At 39.8% G+C, this 22,078-nt stretch overlaps 1 protein-coding gene across 2 annotated transcripts in view; it reads left to right on the top strand.

The window, feature by feature from the left end:
• The window catches only part of ksr2 (kinase suppressor of ras 2), a gene marked incomplete at both ends in the record, with an annotated part of 115,770 nt that extends 95,287 nt beyond the window's left edge, over positions 1-20,483 (top strand). For both annotated transcript variants that reach the window (XM_080500086.1, XM_080500085.1), the window contains 8 exons: positions 59-128; positions 7,561-7,609; positions 8,881-9,242; positions 14,128-14,224; positions 14,316-14,449; positions 15,716-15,850; positions 18,722-18,851; positions 20,337-20,483. In XM_080500086.1, coding sequence (XP_080356212.1) covers positions 59-128; positions 7,561-7,609; positions 8,881-9,242; positions 14,128-14,224; positions 14,316-14,449; positions 15,716-15,850; positions 18,722-18,851; positions 20,337-20,483 — 1,124 coding nt within the window. The remainder of the gene's footprint in view (positions 1-58; positions 129-7,560; positions 7,610-8,880; positions 9,243-14,127; positions 14,225-14,315; positions 14,450-15,715; positions 15,851-18,721; positions 18,852-20,336) is intronic.
• Between the last annotated feature and the right edge of the window lie 1,595 nt (positions 20,484-22,078).

The raw sequence follows: 22,078 nt of genomic DNA, 5'->3' as shown, positions 1-22,078 counted from the left end.
TACTGTATATACTGAACTTAGTTTGGCTTTAATATATTTGTGAATCTATTTTCTCCAGATGTTGCTCCAGAGACTCCTCCGAGCAGAGCACCACAGGTTATTCTGCACCCTGTCCTTTCTGAACCAGGGTGAGTACAAACCAGCACACGTTAACCTAAACGACATCAGAAAGTCCTGCCATCTGCCGATGTCCGTACGTCTCTCTGTCTCTCATCCACAAACTTCTTCATTTCTCTACCTCCTCCTTTCTCTTCCTTTCTTCGACCGCTGGTCAGAGGCCAAGTCAGACTCACTGGAGCACGGATATTTGGGTGGTAATTTCAATGCGAGGGCCGACATGATGATTACTCAGAGACTAATGTTAGCATGGCCTTTCGTTCACGCAACACTTGGGATGCCAAGTGGATTTCCAATGGCTCTTTGAGGAAGTCATTGGTCATGGGGATGCAACCGGAAGATGGAGATTAGTGAGAGGATGCCTTTTGACCCAGATGTTTATTAGATTAGATCCTCAATCTATCACAAGAAATAGGGCCAGAGAATCCCCGACTGCATCTGCATGGTCAGTGATGATTGAATTCAAGTCAAGCCTACAATCAATAGAATGTAACGCTACGAGTTTGACTTTTAAAATACCAACGTGACCGCAAACACAGAGGGGGGCAAATGGTATGACTCTTCAGGTGGAGGTGTGGGGCACAGAATTGCACTAAATGAGGTTTTACAAGTAAGCCACATTTGATGTCTTCATGCCACGTTCCTGTAGCAGCTGCTGGCTTTGAGATAAAAAAAAATGAAAGCCATGTGTGGAAATAATAGGAATCAGTAGATAATATAGTGCTACAAATGACATGCGTCTGTCACAGTGGGCTCCATAGGCATTTGAATAGAGCTGGATTGTTGGGGCTTTCGTGCTACATTCATTACCATAGTTATTATAAGGGGACACAATAGAATATTTTCTCTATCTTGAGACCACAGTCACCCACTAAATACTGGAATACTTTGCTGCCAATTTTTGCACAATTTACAATAAATGCATGTTGTTGTTTTTTTATTTTTATTTTTGTGAAACAGGGAATGATCAGGCCAAGACGAGCTAAGTACTGGTCTCTGTGTATGCTCTGAGCTTAATTGTGATGATTGTGGATGGTGTGCAGCTGTGTAGGCAGCTGATCAAAAGGGAAGGGAAACTTAGAGATGACAAGGTGGTCAGTTTTGTTGAAATATAGTTGGACCCTGTAATGGCTAGGTATGTAAGTACACTCAAATATGGATATAAACGAACATGATAAAATTCTGACGGTTTCGTAAATGAGCGGAGTTTGACATGGTCAAAGAAATGATATTCATCCATATTTAGTACGCAAGAAAACTGAGAACTATTGTGCGTTTCAGGTGGCTGTTTACATGACAGTAGTGCTCAGAACCAATGAAAATCCAACTCTTTGAAAATGGCTCCCAAAGTGGAACTTCTTGAAAATACTCCCAAATGCAACTACTCTACAACACTGCTACTGCGCTATTGCACCACAGCTGCAGTAAGTAGTTCAATAGATCAATAGTAGATGACAGCAGCCTCCAGAGCGTCATGACTCCCTGTCCATATTTTCTTGTGACTTGGTAGTTGATAGTCGAGAGTCACTGTAATGGCAATCCAACTTGTCCATATGATTGTTTGTGCTATTGTTAATTATTGTTCTCTGCACATGTACAGTATGTGCTACATAACGATATAGTTTTCAAAATGTTGCTGTGTAAATGAAGTATAATTTTTTTCTGAAACAAAAATTATGCCTTTTCACTTGAAACATTGTGAATACAGTGCCTAAGTTAGAGTTGTAGGAAACGAGAGTGCAGGCATGCACGCAGACACGCACATGAGCAACTTAACCAAGCATGTACTTGGACTGTAGGAGAAAGATGCAGTAACATAGAGAAAACACATCCAGACACTACACTCAACACGCTGACCCAGAATCGAACCAGGATCTTCTCAATGTTAGGTGAAGGGATAATTGTGACGCCAACATGTGGGAGTTATGAAGGTCATACGCCGCTGAAAGTTTGTCACTGCTAATGATCTGAAAAGCTTTTTAAAATGTCAGTGGAAAGGCTGAGGGTTCCTTTATGTCTGGAAAGCTGGATTAGAAAAATCAAAAATTGTTTTGTCTTTAACAACTCCTGCTCTGTCCTCGCTTGACCACCTGTGTGTTTTGAAAATTACACAAAGTCCTACAAGTTTATCACAGCATTTGAACATTGTGTTCCCTTATCAGAAAAAAAGTACTTGTTGACCTGTAAAAGTAATTCACATAAAAACAAAACAAAACAGTGTGGAACTACACAGTGCAGTTAGCTAATTAACAATAACATAAAATATGTTCACAGTGCTTTGCTTATAGTAAAGATTTTTCTTGTTCCCCCTGGTCTGGGAGAAGCTCAGGGTCCCACCTTTGTACTTGTGTGCTGTCTGGATTTCTTCGCTCTTCACATTGACACCATGTGGATTAAGAGAGAAAGAACATAGCTGGATGGATCTGAGACAGGAAAGATTTGTGAAACCTCTTTCTTCTCAATGTCTTACAGGGGTCCTCAGATCTCGGCATACTGTCACTACACATTTGAGTGGTGAAGAGAAAAGCAGGGCATAAATGTCAAAAGTTTAAATAGAGACAGGATCCTTCTGTCACTCCTTACTCGGGTTCGTTGCCAGCTTACAATGAAACTCTGATTGAAATGTAGGGTTTTCAAGTAGTGATAGCTCTCAACTTTACCAAGTGTTTTGTTTTTTGCAGTTTCTGATGGCTTCTACCTCTCTCCTGATATATTTTAAATGAGTGAAAAAATATACAATATATAAAAATATATTTTCTTTGAGACGTTGAGAAACCTCAGATGTAAAATCTGTGCAGTTTAATGTGAAATAATTTTTTGTCAAGCCTTGAACAAATAGAAATCCGAAGCTAGGGCAACTTACTTAGACCTTGGACTTGTTCTATTTCCAATGTAACAGTGTCATTTCAATTTCCTCGCCTCTCTAAACTATGAAAGACTCAATCTATGGACTAATATGATGCCAATCAAGGACTACTATGAAAGGGGCTGGTTTTGTGAGGCAGCTCATTAGACTGTGTAAAACCTTATCAGAAAAGACTCTTACAGCCAGTTCTTTATACACTTTGAATAAATTGGCAAAGAATAGGGAACATCAGCATTTCTTAATTTTTTTTACTAGTCCTTCTTCAAGGATACATTGCTGCATTGTATTGATTTTGTTGTGCACCATGGAGAGAGGGTTAATATGGGGGGGGGGGATTTCCATCTCTCAGTTGCGAGAGGGGGTCATCTACCAGCCCAAAGGTTGGTGGTTCAATCTCTTATCTGGCTTTCTCTGTGTGTCAAAATGCAAGAAATGGGACTTTTGACCCTGATGAATCAATTTGCATTTCAGCATTGCTTGGTGACTGTGTGAATGAGTGATGGTCAAATGTAATAACCATTCATGAAAAAGACACAATATATCTAGGAAGTGTCTTCTACGGCGACAGTATTCTTATAGAGCAACGTATCTTTTATCTTGTCATCGTTTATTCATTTGTAATTCACTTACATTTAGTCTGAACTGAATATTGGAAATCATAAAAAGTCATACGAGTGTATAATCCGAACTCATCTTACATTTTCATGTCCTTAAACAAATTCATTATTTTTCCATAACGTCAAAGTGCTGTTCTCAGTCTTTTGACTATGTGAATATATTTTCTTGCGGCAAAAAACCCCCCCCAGATTCCTCTGATTTAATTAATGCTATTGTCTCTTCTTAACCCCATCTTATTATACTCCTGCCGTGGCACCAGGTAGATTTTTCTGGCCTTAATGGCCTCATCCCAGGGTTAATGAGGCCCTGTTTCAGCCCCCAACACCCTGCAGGATTCCCTCATTAGAGCTGAGATTGAACCGCTGGTAGGGGCTCTTGGCGCCACAGGAAGGGTTTTTTCATACGCTGCCTCAACTGTGGTCTTTGCTCAGAGTGCAGGGTTGTTTTATGAACCAGTGTTAATATACCACGGGAAGGTTGTAAGAGGTCACACACTGATGTTGCACAGCCAGTTATATGGACGGAGGGTGGACGGGTTGAACAGGGGAAAGGGGTTCATTTATGTTGTGTCGCTGGCACCTGGCGCGTAGGTGACAATGTACATGCTGGGGTCAGAAATTAATAGGAGCTCAGGGTGCAGAAGCTCCTAGGAGTTCCTAAATATGACTGTGAAATTAAAAATGAGGGCCATAAAATGTGAGTGGTAATTAAAAGAAGTGACCTTTCTTATGTTACATTCTGCTCACATTTTAGTCATCATTGTGCTTAGACCACCTGTGAGCCATCACATGTGATTTCTTGAATTTCCAGTAGAGTCTGGACAAGAAGTAGTCTCTATAAAGCAATGGAACACCTAAAAAAAATAATACCAAACCAAGTAATCACTGAATAGAAAAATGAGACTGAATAGTGAATTTGCTATATGTAACAAGCATGGTCGTTTCTGAAGATTACGGTAAAACATACTATCAAAAATAGCAAGTGATGTTGAAATTGGCTCATCATATTGTCATTGAAATGGCCTCAATAAGAGACTTCTGTAGTGTTCTGGTAAAAGCAGACTGAAAATGTTACATGCTCACAAAATATCAATATTGAGCCATGATAAATGAGCTCATATACTGTATAAATAGAGCTGCGGACATCTTAAATATGGCAGGCACAGTTGCAATTAGCGTGCAAACACATTCTGCTGAAATAGGAAGAGAAGCTACTTCAACAGAAGTGATGGTATTCACATAGACAGTTCATACACTGAAATGAATTTGTTGTTGTGATGGAAATTCAGACTTAACTGATAAGTGTATATGATTCTGAGGAATATATTGGCAGAAATGGAAATATAATGGATAAAGAGTGAGAGGGTTGTTTATTAAGGTCCTGTCGAGTTTGATAATGACCCATTCCTTTTGTACCTTCATATCAGTCGCAAACATCTAAATATAGATTGCCCCAGTTAACCACAGGTGTGGCTTTTACCACCATATTGCATCATTCAACGATGCTACAATATTTACATGTTGCTCAGGTTGAAAACCATTGAATAGAATATACTCAATGGTGGCCTATATGTTAGGAAAATCAGCTTGGAAATGGAAGTTTGCTTGTTCAAATCCTATTGCAGGTCCTTGAACATGGGATTTAACTCTTGACTGCTTACATTGCCTTACTTAAAGACCAACAACGAAACAAAGTTGTGGTCATGACTTTGTTCTCAGGTATTACGGTCAGCTACTTATTAAACCATGAGGTTCATATTGGAGAACAGATCAGAGTTTGGAGAGCAGAGCAAAATGTGTAGTCTTGGACAACACTGTGGTGACCTTAGTTTGAAAGCTTGTTACAAAGCCGAAGGCAATGTATGCTAATGTTGGTGGAGAACACAAGGTGGATGTCGGAGGTTTATGAAAGGATTTGAAGCAAGCACCAATATACCGTAATAAATGGAGACAAAAGTATAGATGTGGGTCTCCATTAAATGCCAACAAATGAGTGAAATGAAGAATTTATATATAACGACAAGGTTTTCTCACCTGAAAAGAGCCTGATAAGTATTGCACCATTTGACATGGTGAACTGACAGAATGATAGAGTTTCATATGTTTTTAGCGTCGTTCCTTCAGAGTCAGTTTATTGCCAGCAACTCACAGTCTCATGTTCCCGCTGGGAGTGGAGGAAGAATAATGACGCTTCGAGTCCTGTGAGGATTAAAGAGTGAGAACTGCCCATTCTCAACAATCTTGGCATCCACCTCCACCACATTCTGAGACGCTGGGACTGGTGGGAGGACTCTGAAATGTTGCCTAAAGCGTTTTAGGAAGGCTTGGTCATTGATGAGTGAAAGACATTGTTGTCTACAAATCTCGCTGTGGTCTATAATACTGAGACAGCTCAGAGCTGTTCAAGAGTAAATTATGGATCCTCTCTGAGGTCCTGTTTACACTGCCAGGTTTTCAAGTAAAAACAGAAAACTTTTGTTGCATTTTGGAGGTACGTTTACACGACAACGGTGCTCTGAGCCACTGCAAATGTAACTTTGTGAAAACGCTCCGTCTCTGTTGAAATGGGGTAAACGTAGCTTTCCTGATACACTACTACTGCACATATGCGCCCCAGCTTTAGTATATAGTTCTTTTGCATATGCATGAGTAGATGGACTATACCAAAATTGGTGGTCTCCATAGCGACATGTCTCCCAGTCCATTTTCCCCAACGACTTAGTAGTTTTATAGTTGAGAGTCACACAGAATGACAATCCAACTTCGTTCATCCATATGATTGTCCATGTACTCACCATTGTTTTTGTTTGTAGCAATATTGTTCTCTACATGCATGTGTGCGTGGATTCATTAAAAAACAAAAAACAAAAAAACAGCTCCCACTTGTGGCCCCACATGAAAACCACATAGTTTTCAGTGGGGGCACCGTTTCCAAAACGTTGCTGTGTAAACTGATACTTTGTCATGTCTTTGGTGAGAGCCTTCTCATCCCTTCCTCAAATATGAGCCAGAGGAACCGGATTGACTTGCTATTAAATGGAAGAGACTAAGCTAAGCACACCCAATGCTCTGTCCTGCCATGATTTGTAAGGCGAGTTTGGCAAAGTTCATAACTCAGAGGTGATTATTTCGCTGTAGACTTGTTGAAAACAAGAAGTTGGGCACTGGCTTTTTCCTTTGCTGCTCCTGTAGGCAATTACTCAACTTAATGGCCAGAGAAATGAGTGATTCCACATCCTTTGTGTTGTCTCCGGTAGCCAGTTCGTCCTTTATCTCATTTGACTCCATTTCAAAACCATGTAATGAGTTGCCGTTCCACCCTTAATCTGCTGCAATGGCTTTAATTTCACTGGAATTTTTGGCCATACTCGATGCACCGTGATGTGGCCGGCGAACCATTTAGTGCCTTTTGTTTTCTGGACTGCAGTAAAAAAGACACAAATTTGATTCTATCTGAGAAATGGTGCTCTCATGGGAGAAAGAAGATTGGTTCTTGCAAAAGAGATGATACACAGGCTAAAGTGCTGCCTCTAAGTACTCCAGCTCTTAAAAAAAACCAGATGAGATATTTGTGGCTATTAAATCCAAATTGTATCTCAATGCAAGAAACAGTCATCATTTGTGCCTTTTTTTATGAAAATGCACCAAATATTGTGTGTGAAAAAATTAGAATGACATGGGTTTGTGTCTTAAAGCTTTACAATCTGTACTGTAGAGTTTGTAGAATGTGGCTCAAACACCTCAGATTATCGCATTTCTAAATAAATTGTCATGCAACAGTCAAGGCTGTAGAGTTTTTGGTATACAACTGAGTCAAAATCAGTGCAACATGCAATTCAAGCAACAAAACCCACAAAGCTATATAACAATAATGGATTCAGTTATGTGTGAAAGGAGCTTTATTTTTGTTTTGAGTTCTTACTGCATGAATTAAGCTCCCTATCGCTTCTTTGTTTTTAGGAACGAGGGCAACCCTTTACTTCAAATCGAAGTCGAACCTACATCCGACGTGAGTCCTTTCGATTTTTTTTGAAAACTTCTTTTCCACCTCTACATATTTGCCAGTGACGCCAGAGTAAAATGACTTATGAATGAAGACAAAACACAGCCCCCACCCTCACTTGCCCCAGCCGTCTGTGTGGTTCTCTCATTTAGCAAAAATGTGTTTCCGCTTGCTGTGGAGCCTCAAGGTAAGTTATGTGTCAGCGGAAACAAGAAGGAAAACACACATCTTCACTTCCCATCATTACTGTTTCTGTAAGTGTGATATATTTTGAGAAATTGTGTTGCAGATTGCCTTGAATGATATTCCAGCAGGCGTGTTTGAATAGGTCATTTTCACTCCTGCAATACATTATATTTTAAATCAAATCAGAATAAATCAGCCAGTTTTCACCCTCTGGTTGTTTTCCCTTTTCATATCTCTATTTCATATTGGATGCAGCCTAAAAAGCAGCGTGTGTTTCAATGGCTCACTGCACACTGACAAATGATATATGTTATGTGATTTAACATATTCATATACATATCATTTATGATTAGAATACCAAGTACAGATACACTGGTGATCTTGAAGACTTTGGTCAAATGCACTTTAGCAGGAGTGTCCACAATTCTTTCACTTAGGGGCACAGAAATATTCCAAAGGGAGGGCCAATCAGTTGAGGAAAAATGTCTGCACTCGCTTGTTACTTTGAATTTCTTTGATACGGTCATTTTTGGTTACTGGTCACATTATTTTTCTCTAGTTGGCCTTGTGCTGTTGCAAAGCTGCCTTGTTCGAAAGGGTGTTGAACCTCAAAAGTACAATATAGTCAAGTGCAAGTTCAAATCTGGGTCATATTTTAAAATTAGTTACAAGCCAATTGAGTTTGAACCAATAGTCAAAATGGGCCATAGTTTGAGCACCGCTACACTGTCGAGGTGGGTTTTCCATTGTTCCTTCAGTCACATTCCACTCCGGAACCTATTTAGAGATTGCAGTCAAAAAACTGATGCCACATGAAATCCCAGCCAAATCTGAAGTTCATCCATGGAATACATGCAAAGCTTTTTTTTTTTTTTTTTAATAACTATTGCTCCTTCCCCCAGTAAAAATGAATCATCCTTCTGCTGAATGGCATTTGTCGAAAGATGTGCATTCACATTTTGCTATAATATTTTAACACCACCTCTTTGTTGTGTATGATAGAATTTTATTCATCATTCTTGCAAATCTGTAAATATGTGAAACACAGGCTTACAGCCAAGAAAAGTAAGATTGGATTTGCTGCCTCACAGAACGAGGACGGCAATGACGAGGACTCTGGCGATGAGTTTGAGGAGATGAACCTGTCACTCCTGTCAGCTCGCAACTTCCCGCGCAAGGCCAGCCAGACCAGCATCTTCCTGCAGGAGTGGGACATCCCGTTCGAGCAGCTGGAGATCGGGGAGATGATCGGCAAGGGCCGCTTTGGCAAGGTTTTCCACGGGCGGTGGCACGGGGAAGTCGCCATCCGCCTCATTGACATCGAGCGTGACAATGAGGACCAGCTGAAGGCCTTCAAACGTGAGGTGATGGCCTACCGCAACACCCGCCACGAGAATGTGGTGCTGTTCATGGGGGCCTGCATGAGCCCGCCACATCTGGCCATTATCACAAGGTGAGAAATATGTGTTGTATAAAAAGTTGAGAGATTAAAAACAGGCTGGTATGTTTTCATGACAACGTTTTCAAGTGAAAATAGCAAACCTTTGTGAGAAGTGAGAAGACCAGATCGAGAACATTTAATGGATAAAACCTAATGACATATTTTTATTCTACAACCACAGCATGTCCATGTTTATTTGTTCATACAATCTGAAACCTGAGAGCACAATGAAATTTCTCAGGAAGAGGTGTAAGGCTTGTGCATTGAAGTTGGTTTAATTTCAAGAGATAGATGGACAAAGAAAGGGCTACAAAAAGCTTGGTGTTGAATTGTAAGTGTAATCGTAACAAATTGTATCCAAGTTGCATCCACGCATCCAAGTGGCATAAGAAAGGTTTGGCTTTCAGATCCCAACCACTGTGAACAAGGATATCTTATAATGTGAGGAATGGTTGGCAGTCTTGCTTACAAGGAAACACTACTTGATGGTGCTTGGGAGGTGCAATGTGGCTCAAATAAGAGAAGGCCCTATTCTGCCTATAGGTGGCCCTCACATTCTCAGTCAAAACGTGTATCTGTTTTTTAACATCTCTGTGTATCTTTGTGATTGCACTGGCGATGCGGCACACTCGGGCATGAAGCATGTTTTAGTATGCATGCCGAGTATGGTTCTCCAAGTTTCAAGTGCAAGTACGCCACAAAAAATAATTAAAAAGAGGCAATTCAATCACATTTTTTGTGCAAAGTATAAGAACAGGTCTGTCGTAATTAAAAAAACAACACTATATTTTATTTTAGTGATAAGTAGTGCACACTGATTAAAAATGTTGAAACTAGTATGTTAAATAAACTCTTGATTCACAAACACCTTCAATATTAAAATAATGAGGAAAAAGGTAAAAAAAAAAAAAAAAAATCACATTAAACTGGTATTTTTCATTAATAATCTCTTTCTTGCTGACCACCAAGCCTTTTTAAAAAAAATTCCCAGGTGTGCCAGCCACAGTCAGAAACTAGCCCTCATTTCCCATCAGCCACGCATCTGCCCCCACTATAGGACACGAGGGAGGGGGTCAGAGCAGCTGAAAGCAAAGCCTCCGGAGGTTACGATCTGAACGTGCTGCTGTCGCTGAATGGCCGAACCACCCACTCCTCGCAGCGACTGTGCCGCGGTGTTGGCCAGCATCTGACAGCGGATAACAGGAGCGTGCACAGTGGGAGTCTTAAGACGTGTCACATGCAGAGAACACCTTTAATTACTTCAGGGTTTCGTGGTCACATATGTGCAGAATTCCTCTCTGTTATAACAAAGAGGCGGGAGCTGTCTTCTTAGTGAGGAACATCACAAGGAATAGTTTCAGTTAGTTAATTAGCAGAACTAATACAGTTTCTAAAGGAAATTGTTTGGATTTTTGCCCCCCTTTTTCACTGTTATCTACACAGGCTGTCAACACAAAAGAATTGTATTTCTTCTTTTTTTCTGTTTTCACAAGAAAAGAGGAGTTTTGAGTTTCAAAATGTTTTAAACCAGTGGTTTCCAACATGTTTTGCTTGAAGGCTCCGAGATTGTCTCTAAGGCTGTAGACTCCCTCCACTTTCTTATAGCAAAATACTGGTGGACACACCCATTTTCATAAATATGCAAAACAAATAAACCCTTCAAGAGAAATCAATGGTTTCATATTTGCTTGAAATCATAAGAAGTATGTTAATATATGTTTAAGCAAAACTAATGTTGACAACTTCATAGCAGAGGCAACCCCCTCGACCGCTTTCAACAAAGTTCCACATGTAAAGAATGAAAGTAAAGAAACTCTGATCACCTTCCCTGTGTTTTGCGTTCAGATTTAATAACCCGATTGTGTGATTTCTTTTTGAGAGAGAGAGGGATCCGTGATTACAGTTATGAAATTGTTGTGAGTGCAGGGGTGCTGACAGATGAGCTGGCTGCTTCTCAGAAAAATCCTCGCTGCTGATTGCTGAAAATAATAGCAAATGTCAGTACAACAGGTGGCTTTGTTATCCTCCAGTGCTCAGCCTCATCTATGATCACACAGATGAAACAAAGGTAACTAAGAAAAGTCGGTCTTTTATCATCATCTTGCAGCTTGACACATCAGGGAAATGAATCCGAAGCACGGGATGCAGGAATATTACTGGCAATGGAAATGTTGATTGCTGGTTTTTTTCTGTTTTTGTTTGACTGATTTTGCTGAACATACAGAACAAAAGGTCACCTGTAATCTTAACGCTGTGTTTTTCTTCCCCTATGGAAATGGCTTAATGACTTCATTTTGAAGCACAGAGGTGACTTTCATCATCTTGAGATAGCCTCATTAGTGTTTCATCATCGTGACTTTTATGAAATATGGCCTCATTCTCCTCAGCATAGAGTATTTGCATCCAGTTTGTCATAAGACATATTGCAATGTAGGCTGCATTTCTGTGTTGATAAAAGGTCCAGCAGAAAAGAGAGGCTATAAATATGGCAACTGTCAGGTTGTTGTGAGGAATGAATATGCATTATCCGTTGGCTTCGGGTCCTTCGTTGGTCACCTGCGTGGCACAGTTGGGGTCGAAGGCTTTAAGTGTGAGGCAGGGGGTGGCTGTGCAGCTGTCTATTAAAAGGTACTTGCGATGGCACCCCTCCAGAGATATGATACTGGCTGGCTGAACCACAGTGTGTAACCGTGTGTAATAGCTTTACACTACTGTCACTTCAAAACTGCAACAGTATGTTGTCTTACCCGTCCTCAGATGTCTTTAACTCCCTGACAAAACCTTAGGCTGAGTGTGTGTTTTGGATGAAAGTGCACACACTAAATGTTTCGTGGTTCGGCAGAGAGCAAAGGTGCTACGCTCACGAAATGTTTTTGTTTTGTTTTGTTTTCATTAACATTTTGCTGGATGGTTTAGTTATATTGGAGCCTCTTGATGGTAATTTTTGCCCACGGGCCCTATGTTTGAGACCCCAGAGGTTAAAAAAAGCGGACTTGGGATCTCAGGATCGAAGGTTCAGATAGCACTGCTGGGTCCCTGAGCAAGGCTTTGACCCACCAGCTCTCCAGGCACTCAACCGTGGCAGCTCTTAGGAATACAATGGGTTAAATGCAGACAAATAATTTACTCAAGAGGCACAGATGGATAAATACAGTATATTAAAAAGTGATCAGCTGAACTTCAGGTGCATGTAGTGACATGAGCAAGCACACAGGTTAGCCTGTCTATTAGTCCTATTTTTATTTGTCCAGAAAATTGATTGACTCAATTCCCAGATTGCATTGAGTTACTCCTCAGTCATCGTTCAGCTGAGGGATCGATTAATTTGGTTAAGTGAGCAGATGGTTAATATACAGGTATTTGTGTAAGTTTACAGTCATTTACTGTACAGTCATACAAAACATTAATTCTACTAAATGTTGCTTATAAAAATTACTTCAAAAATGTTTTAATTGGGAATAAAATAGTTTCTCACTATCAGTCTCACATCTTAGCCTCCCGGGAAAGGTATCTGCATTGGGACAGGAAAGCAGACTCAATAGTGTTGATTCTGTCCTGGCTGTGAACAAAGGGAATCATTTTTCACATTCTCACACATTATTGCGGTTGCATGGAAGTCTGACAATCCAGTCCAAATGTGTTTTGTAGATTAGAAGAAGGCTTAAGACTGAGCTCGCCAAAACGTCTTGTGGAGGTCTTTCAGGTGTACAGGGTACCAGTACTGCTGCTGCAGGATATCTTTAGACTTCTAGTGTTAGACTAGTGTCTCTACAACCACCTTTTTGTTTGTGATTTTCATGGACGGGGATGCCACATGATGCCAGTAGGGCATCATGTGGTATCCCCAGTGGGCGGAAGGGAGTATCTTCGCTTATTGCAGATGATGTCCCAACACATCAGGTTTCCAAGTTTCACTAGACGAATATGCCACCAGTTTCCAATGCAAATCAGCATGTTTAAATCTGAGTCCAGTATTGTCTCATAGAAATCTATGGGATGAGCTCTCCAGCTGGGAGCGGGAACCTTCCCCAGGTCGAGGAGTTCAAGTGTCTTTGTCTAATGTATTCTTATTCAGTAATAGAAAGTGGGGTCTGACAGATCTCACAGATTCAGACAAGTGAAATAATTTTTTCACTGTTATTCAGTTTGACTAACATGAATTAAAATAACCCGTTATCTCATACAAAAACTGAAAAAAGCCAAAGATAATCAAAAGCAGTCATGATGTATTTTGAAAAGCATTTTTGTCCGGCGCTGCAGACACATTTTATCATGTATTGTCAACACAGCCAATATTGCAGTTGCTCTATTTACTGCAATATGCTATATTGACCATCATGTCTGTCCTCAGTCCAACAAGACAGATCCAGAAAGTGCCAAGACTGGTAAATGGAACAGTAAACACAACAAGCTCATGTTAATTAATAACCAGGACGAAAATCTGCATGAAGGCCTGAGGCACAAACACGCAAAAGTGCAATATTTAAATTGCGCCTTTTATCTGAACTATTATTAGACTTATTTAGACACCTTTATTGATGTATTGTCAGATGTGTGTCACATGTAAAGCATCACAAGCAAATTAAATACAAATTTGGCAGAGATCTAGCACATTGGTGTTAAAAATAAAACATCTACACAATTGAAGGCCTGACGTCCACATGTATGGACATCGTTTTCGGTATTCTGGACCACAATACATAATTAGGTGGGTCTTAGCTCAGTTGTCCTGCTTTATTCCTAATTAATCATGCCTTTAATCATGCCTTTAACCTCCTTTCTGTCAATGTTCTGCATTGACTGCCCTCAAAGGATTTTTACATGATACACATTCACTCAATTTACTGTTATTTCCTTTGTGTCGTCCAGCGGCTGAACTCTCCTTTCTCTCTTTCAGCTTGTGTAAAGGCAGGACACTTTATTCCGTGGTGCGGGATGCCAAGGTAGTCCTGGACGTTAACAAGACCCGACAGATCGCACAAGAGATGGTCAAGGTAAAACAACTTAATGCTGATTCCCCAGAGCACTCCAGCGGTGCACATGGCATTACAGGACCGTCAACTCTCTCACTCTGGCTGTCCTCAGGGGATGGGCTACCTCCACGCCAAGGGGATCTTACACAAAGACATGAAGTCCAAAAATGTGTTTTATGACAACGGCAAAGTCGTCATCACCGACTTTGGACTCTTCACCATCTCTGGGGTTCTGCAAGCTGGCAGGTAATTATGTTCAATACACATCACATACAGACCAGCCTTTCTTCAGTTAGCAGGAACGAAACACTAAATGTGTCTGTTGTGTATATGTTTGCAAAGTGACACTTTGACATGTTTAACTGTTTGTTGCTTAATTAACACAAAGACATTTTAATTCAAATGAATCAACAACAGAATAAGACAAGACATGTTTTTTCAGCTTTTTCTTCTTGGACATACTGATGTGAATGCTTTCTGGCAAGAAATTTCACAGCTCTTTAATTTAAATTATGTATAAACGGAACTTGCATTACTGTGATTTAAGTTAACCTGGAAGATACCAATAAGAACGTTTCTTATGACCCATGTTTTGTGGATAGAACACAAGCAGTGTTAAAGTCAAGGATCAACAGACAAATTCAGTTGTGAGTTGCAAAAACAATGTACACATCTAAAAAGTTGAATCCCAGGTTTGTGATGTCAAGACTGTGTTATACACATTACCATAGCTTTTTAACAAATTATAAGCATTTCCTATACAGAGGTGACAATGGTAGAAAACTTCTCAAATAACACTTAACAAAATAGCAAGTAAGTTATTTAGCTATTATTTATCGATGCACCAATTTCACTTCACTCATGCCTGTGAAGACTGACATTTGAGACACATTTGAGTCGTGTCACAGATCACTCATCCATTCAACAAGCAGATGTGACGACAGCGAACGTCATTTTTTTCGCAGCTCCATCTATCACGGCTTCAAAAACACTAGTAATATTAAACACTAAAATGCATCTAATCACATCTTGAGATGCGGCAACATTAACATCACAAGAGCTGACCGAAGAGACTTGACAACAACCATTGCATCCCAGAATGTAATTGGTCATTAGTTTCACATCAACAAGCAAACAAGCATGAGCTTATGATGAATTGTGGTTCCTGTGTAGGCCTTTGTTACATTTTGGAAACATGACAGCGACGCAGATGGAGTGAGGTGACGTATCTGCTCATGTCTTCTTTACATTGTAACGATTCAGTGAGCTTTCATTGTACAATCTGTTGTGGTATGTTTTGCGAAAAAAACTCAGAATAATAAAATGATGTTGCTGAAAGTGGTTGGAGATGACCAGAACCTGCCTATCTGACACGTTAGAGAAAGTTAAAGCTTGCAGTTTTAATTGAAAAGCACCTCTGACTGAGGTCACTGTGAGTATCCACAAAGAGTGAACCAGCCGGTCGATACACCCTGACAAGTGTCCGTCTGCACATTTGTCCCCCTCTTGCAGCCGGAGAGAAGACAAACTGAGGATCCCCAACGGCTGGCTCTGTCACCTGGCCCCAGAGATCATCCAGCAGCTCTCTCCGGACACCGAGGAGGACAAGCTTCCGTTCTCCAAACAGTCAGATGTCTTTGCTTTCGGGTGAGTGTCCTCTCACCAGATGCCCCGCTTGTTTATTTGCCCAGACGGTATCCAAGCGGGGCTGATTATAGCACCGTGTTGACAAAAGAGGGGCTTTTACAGATTCGAAAATATGTGAGTGGATTCACCAAATTTGTTACTGGCTTTCACAGAGCGCCTTCCTCCGGCTCTCATTAGCTGGTCCTCAGATCTCATTATAGATACACGACGTCACCGCACAGACGTACACAATGCAACAATCTGATAGTTTAAATGACAGTTTTGTTTTCGCCATTATTAGCATTTGGATGTAAAAACTCGTAACTATTTATTGAGAGCAGGATTAACATGAAGGATTCATCACCTTTGAAAATTATGGTTGTGACGTATTGATCCACTTGATCTCATTTGCCTGATTTAGAAACAGCGAAGCCCTCATGACTTGGCTCATTTTGCTTTATGAATGGACCCTTGGATGGGATGACGATAAGATGAAGAGGATATGAAGCTCAAATAAGCAACAGCAGCTGGCAGACAGCAGGAGGCTGGAGAAGTCGGGCAGAGTAGATAAAGTACAGTGATTGGTTTCCCCGTGCGGGTGCGACAGAAGGTTTGCACACCCCCAGTCGAACGAATGATGCAAACCAAGATCGAGTTACGTTCTTGAATTTTAAACTGATTGAATTATTAATTGCAGGAAGAGGTTGGGATGTATGAATGAGGAGGGGGGGGGAGCCAAAGGAGTTAACTACGTGATGATGCAGGAGGACTGAATGAAAGAGTGGAAAGGAAAGATTTACAAATGAAACCGGTACTCTGATTAAGAAATAAATAAAAAATAAATAAATAAAAAGTGCTTGCAAGGTTTATTTTTGGCTTTCTGTGTGTCTATGTCTGGTAGTGTTTACCAGCTAAAGGCCCCGGCTAAATGGTTATTGATTACATGTTCAGGAGCTTGTGTACAACTGCCAATTTCAGAAAAGTTGGAACATTGTGTCAAATGCAAAAAGAAACAGAATGTTGTGTGCATGACGAGTACTACAACATATCAAATGTTGAAAGTGAGATATCTTTTGCTACATTTGAAGAACGTGCCCATTTTGAATCTGATACCGGCAACAAGTCAATAACAAGATTTGGTACAAAGAGAGTCTTTTGGAGGTGAGGAGCCAAAGACTGCATGCTGATGGAAAAATTAAGGAAGGATATGTAGGGAGGATATGTTTGATTAAAATTGGTACCAAAAAAAAAAAAGAAACACGGAAAAGCTTAGAAAATGTATTACTGGTCTTTAAAAGATTTCGAGAATTCAAACAGATCTGTGTACAGCCAAAATGATTGGACAGCCAGAGGTCTTTGGTTTTTCAGGCAGCGCTGCATTGGCTCCATCGTCAGAAACTATTGTTCATCACTTTATAATTAATTCAATCGAAAATAAACCCATTAAACCAAAGGATGCAGAGTAGATACATTTTGTGGTCCAAAGAAAAGGACCTTCCAGAATGCTGTACAGTCTGTTTGTAATTTAAACTCCAGCATTCAGATGACGTGGAGGTTCCATTCATTCACATGGTATTTCTGACAAACAGAACTGAGTCCATTGCCCTGAGCGGAGTCTCATGCCCACGGTGTCACCTGCTTACCTACCCTTTTAACTGTTTATATTTTTACTGTAGCACTTTGAGATTGCTTTAATGTAAAGTGCATTACAAATAAAATGTAATCTTATTATTACATTATTTCATTGAAGGTACTGCTTATTTAAACAGTTTGCGTGTAAAATGACCCCATGGGGGTTGGCGTGGTGACATAGTGGTAACCACTGTCACCTTATATCACAAATTTCCAGGTCTAATGCTTTTGGGCTTCCAGTGTTGAGTTTTCATGTTCTCCAATTGCCTGCATGAATTTCGCTAAATTTTTCTTCCGGAAGAAAGACTAAAAGAATTAATTACTGGAATATGTTGATTCCTAATAATTACATGCCAGTGGACAGAATCTTCAATGCGACTATGATATGCAGTATATCGTTATAATGTGAAAGTTATCACAATGACTTATTTTGTGCAGAATGGATTGAATATATTGACATACTGTTTTTTTGTGTGTATTCATCTATTTATTGGTCATCATATGCAAAAAAAAAGATAATTAGGAAAAAGTAGAAAAGGTCATTTAGTAAAAAATAAAAAAAAAAGGCTTTTTGACATTTGTGACCCCATTTCATCTCTGGTTTTCATACTTCATCGCATTGGCTGCTTTCTAAGAAAGCTCGCTTTTCTCTATTTCTCCAATCTGAAGCCAAATTTCAAATTGCCCTAAGCTGATTAAGAATCCCGGTGGCTCCTGTCCTTCCTCAGCTACCATTACGGCATCGTTTGTGGGGGCGGATCCTGCTCTGTTGACTCCTAACACAATTGCATTTTCAGATGGTCCCCCCACCCCCACATGGAGCTTTTCGTCACCATATTATTCTAAAGGGAAGACAAGTGCAGTTCTGAAGAACAATGTCCAGATGCTCTGTGAGGCCTTGTGCTACCCAGAGGTGACCCCCACGGCTGTTTTGCATATTCATCAACAATCAGCCATCAGTTTTTTCCCTTACTCCGGGCAAAAAGCTATTTTTACTCTGCTCAAAGTTGACATGCAGGAGCACGACGCAATCTACTAACTCGCACAGACAACTTTCTGAATGCTAATGTTTCTCAAACAAACCCAGCAATGGGAAGGAAATGCATTATCAACATGCAAGTGCTGAACTGAGACGGGAATTATAGGGCATTATAACACGTGTGTTTCCTCGGGATGTGAGGTATGTTTTGAAGACTGTGGTACCATTGTCTGAATAACCGGTCCAAATGACTGACCTGCTCTCCTCCTCTGTCTTCACAGCACCATCTGGTATGAGTTACACGCACGCGAGTGGCCTTACAAGAGTCAGCCAGCTGAGGTGATCATTTGGCAGATTGGCAGCGGCATAAAGCCCAACCTTGCCCAAACTGGCATGGGGAAGGAGATTTCAGTAAGGGATTCAGTTCTTTTCTTTTCATTTGTCACACTTTGTTGCATACTGAATTGCTGCAGAGTTTCCGTGTCATGGCACTCACCCACTCCCAGACTCACCGTGTTGCCAACAGCTCCATGCACACCGAAGAAAGATGATAAGCAGCAGAAGTGTTTCTGAAGTCGATGTTTAAGAAGTGATGACGGGACAAAAGAGGTTTTTGTGCAAAAACTCTCTCAAGGAGGCACTTATTGACTTGGTATCCACTTTTATTCCGACTACCTTGCAATAAATGAGGATAGAGGGGTTTTTTTTCTTTCTTTAAAGGTGCATTAGATGGTATCCAGTCACTGTGGAGTCTAGTCTGCCCTAATTTTTGGTTTCAGCTTTCGCTATTAAGAGTTTCAGTCATGTTTCCTGAGAAAAGACAAACGCAAAGACTGTAAACACTCTATTGAGATAAACGTTACCATCAGTGCTGGACTTACATTGTCTGAAACAGATTAATAACCCATAAAGTCATGATGTTCAATTAAGGATAATAAAGTGTAGCATATACAGTTTATGACTGCACATGAAATGGTACATGTGAGAGTGCCAGCACATAGTTGGATTAACTGGGTCTACTTGATAACTTCAGAATATATATACGAATATCACCTGAAAAAAAGATGGGGCTAGAATCAGAATTAAACCTTGGCAAAATTGAAATGTCAAGAAAAACGTTGCAGCTTCAAAAATAAACTGTGATTACATAATTATCAAACTAGTATTTTACCAAAAAGCTATCTTGTCCTAACCTTTTTCTTAATGTGTTTCAGTCAGTGGTGTAAAACTGTGGAAACGACTGAATGTGAACTTAAAAATGTCTTGATGTCCAAAAGGATGAGACATTTTCATTGTACAACTTTATGATTATTATAGAATATGAGAATTAATGGAAAAGTAAATAAATGGAAAAATAAATAAATACATTTGTGTCTATACTATATGACATTAATTTAAATATGGACCAAATAATATTTATAAAATATAATTAAAGATTTGGTCGATGTGCATTTTTACAGTATATTTATAGGCATTACAGTCATTTTACAGTCTAATATGTATATTTTGAAGTGAGAACTGGTGGAAAGGCAAATGTTGAAAGGAAATTTCTTATTATAGCTTGTTTGCATGTTCAGAAAAGTTCAATTCAGCTATTATACTGGAGTTTTAAGCCAGCTAAGCATTTACACTCAGATGGTTCATGTCATTCCGCGTGTTTGGATTTATTTCTTATTGTGTTATTTTGAAAGATGCTGCTGTGTCTCATTCATCGATCATTTTTCTTTGATGCATGATGGTCTACGGCAGTGGTGTCAAACATAAGCCTGCAAGAGGCTCCAATCCAGCCCAAACAAGACACCAAGCAAATTGGAAAAATGTCAATCTTTGATGGAATGGTGAAACGATGACTTGAATAAAAGTGAATCAAATAGTTTGTATTTCTGTCTTTTCCAGGACATTCTGCTCCTCTGCTGGGCGAACAAGCAGGAAGAGCGGCCAAGCTTCTCCAAGCTGGTAGATTTACTGGAAAAGTTGCCAAAAAGGAATCGCCGCCTTTCCCACCCAGGGCACTTCTGGAAGTCAGCTGAGTATGTCAAATGAGTTAGAGACTTAAAAAAAAACAAAAAAAACAACAACCCAGAAACCAATCAGCAACTATTAAGGAAAAAAAAAAAACCTAACAAAAAAAAAGCAGCCGTCATAACTCCACATAAATAACCCACCTCCTTAAAGAATGCACTGAATCCAAAAGCCAGCCCAGTGATGAAAACTGCCCGTGCTTTGTCTATTTTCGTGGAATGTTGGCATGTGTGTGTACGGATAAGTCTACACAGTCGGGACTCATATCTTCACTTTGGTTTGATTTAAACCATACTGGATCTCTTTTTCTTTGTCTTTTTTTCTTCTTCTCTTGACTTGTTCCCGTCATTAGATTTGATTTCTTAGATGTACATATCTTGCTTGTAATTTTGAACCGAACTCATCATCCTGGACTTTAAAAGACTTCAGTGTTTGAGAACAAATGTAGTTTTTCTGTTTGTTTTATTTTTTTTTTGAATGAATGTAACTGTTGTACATCACATATTGTATATTTTCCATGACTTTGTCTTTGCCATTCCTTATGTCCGTCAGCCGTGTAAATCATTGTGTCAGTGTTACCTCATGATCTGTCATGCGTGAATGTCCGGACTAGGTGTTTGTTGTGTGGAAAGCTTTGTTTTGTGGAAGGAAAAAAAAAAAAAACAGAAAAAAAATGTCCTCTTATTTTCACTGTACCATTTGAATGTGAAGAAGCGGGCGTCTCTGTGTGTGCGGGGAAGTGTGGGCCCGGTTCTGGGATGGGCAGACTGTTCTCTGATTCTAAACATGAATGCCTGTGAACATAAGCTAGATTATTGAACAACAACCCACTCTCACCTGGTTCTGTGAAATCGCTGACACTTGATATGTATCTTGTCAACTGTTGCAGAACTAATTACCATTGAGGAATGCGACCACTGAGCCCCCCCCCCCCCCCCCCCCCCAACACTCCACATATATAAACACAGGGGAACAGTGAACACACATTTTAATGCACAATTGATGAAAAATCACAAAACGTACTACTGTGTAGTCAGTGCAGCAATTTTAATTTGTTTTTCGACAGTAGCAATGAACTATTGCTAACTACCCACTCGCTTTTTTGAGTAATGAATCAAATGTAGAAAGTATATTTTAAGATTAGTGTAATTCAGCTGTTGGATGCCTAAAGGGAGAATATACAACCTAAGTTTTGCCTGACAGATTCTGTTACTTTAATACAGAATTATCATTATGGTCTATTGAGTTAGTAACATTTCTCATATGTTTTAGTATTTATTCTTAGAATTAATTTCAAGGACCTAAAATGTTTTTTTTCCAAGTGTTGTCAAATAGCTTGAACTAATCATTCTGAAATCAGCTCTACTTGTGTCTTCAGATTGAATGTAAAGAAATGTTGGATGGGAGTGTAAACGAACGCGAGCTCGCAGTAATCACATATGATCATATGGTCATGATTCTAGCTCATGGTTTAAAATCCAATCTTTGTTCTTGAAAACCAGCCATAATGGTGCATTGTTAAATATTTGAAGAGATTATTGAACTAAAATGGAAAGTGTTCATGTTAAAATCCTAAGGCATGTTTAAAGTTTTCCCTCACCCTGAACACTTGTGAA

The sequence above is a fragment of the Blennius ocellaris genome, assembly GCF_963422515.1.
Source record: "Blennius ocellaris genome assembly, chromosome: 7".
NCBI lineage: Eukaryota > Metazoa > Chordata > Actinopteri > Blenniiformes > Blenniidae > Blennius > Blennius ocellaris.
Note: the sequence above shows the minus strand (reverse complement) of the source record. Positions and strands in the feature narration are given on the sequence as shown.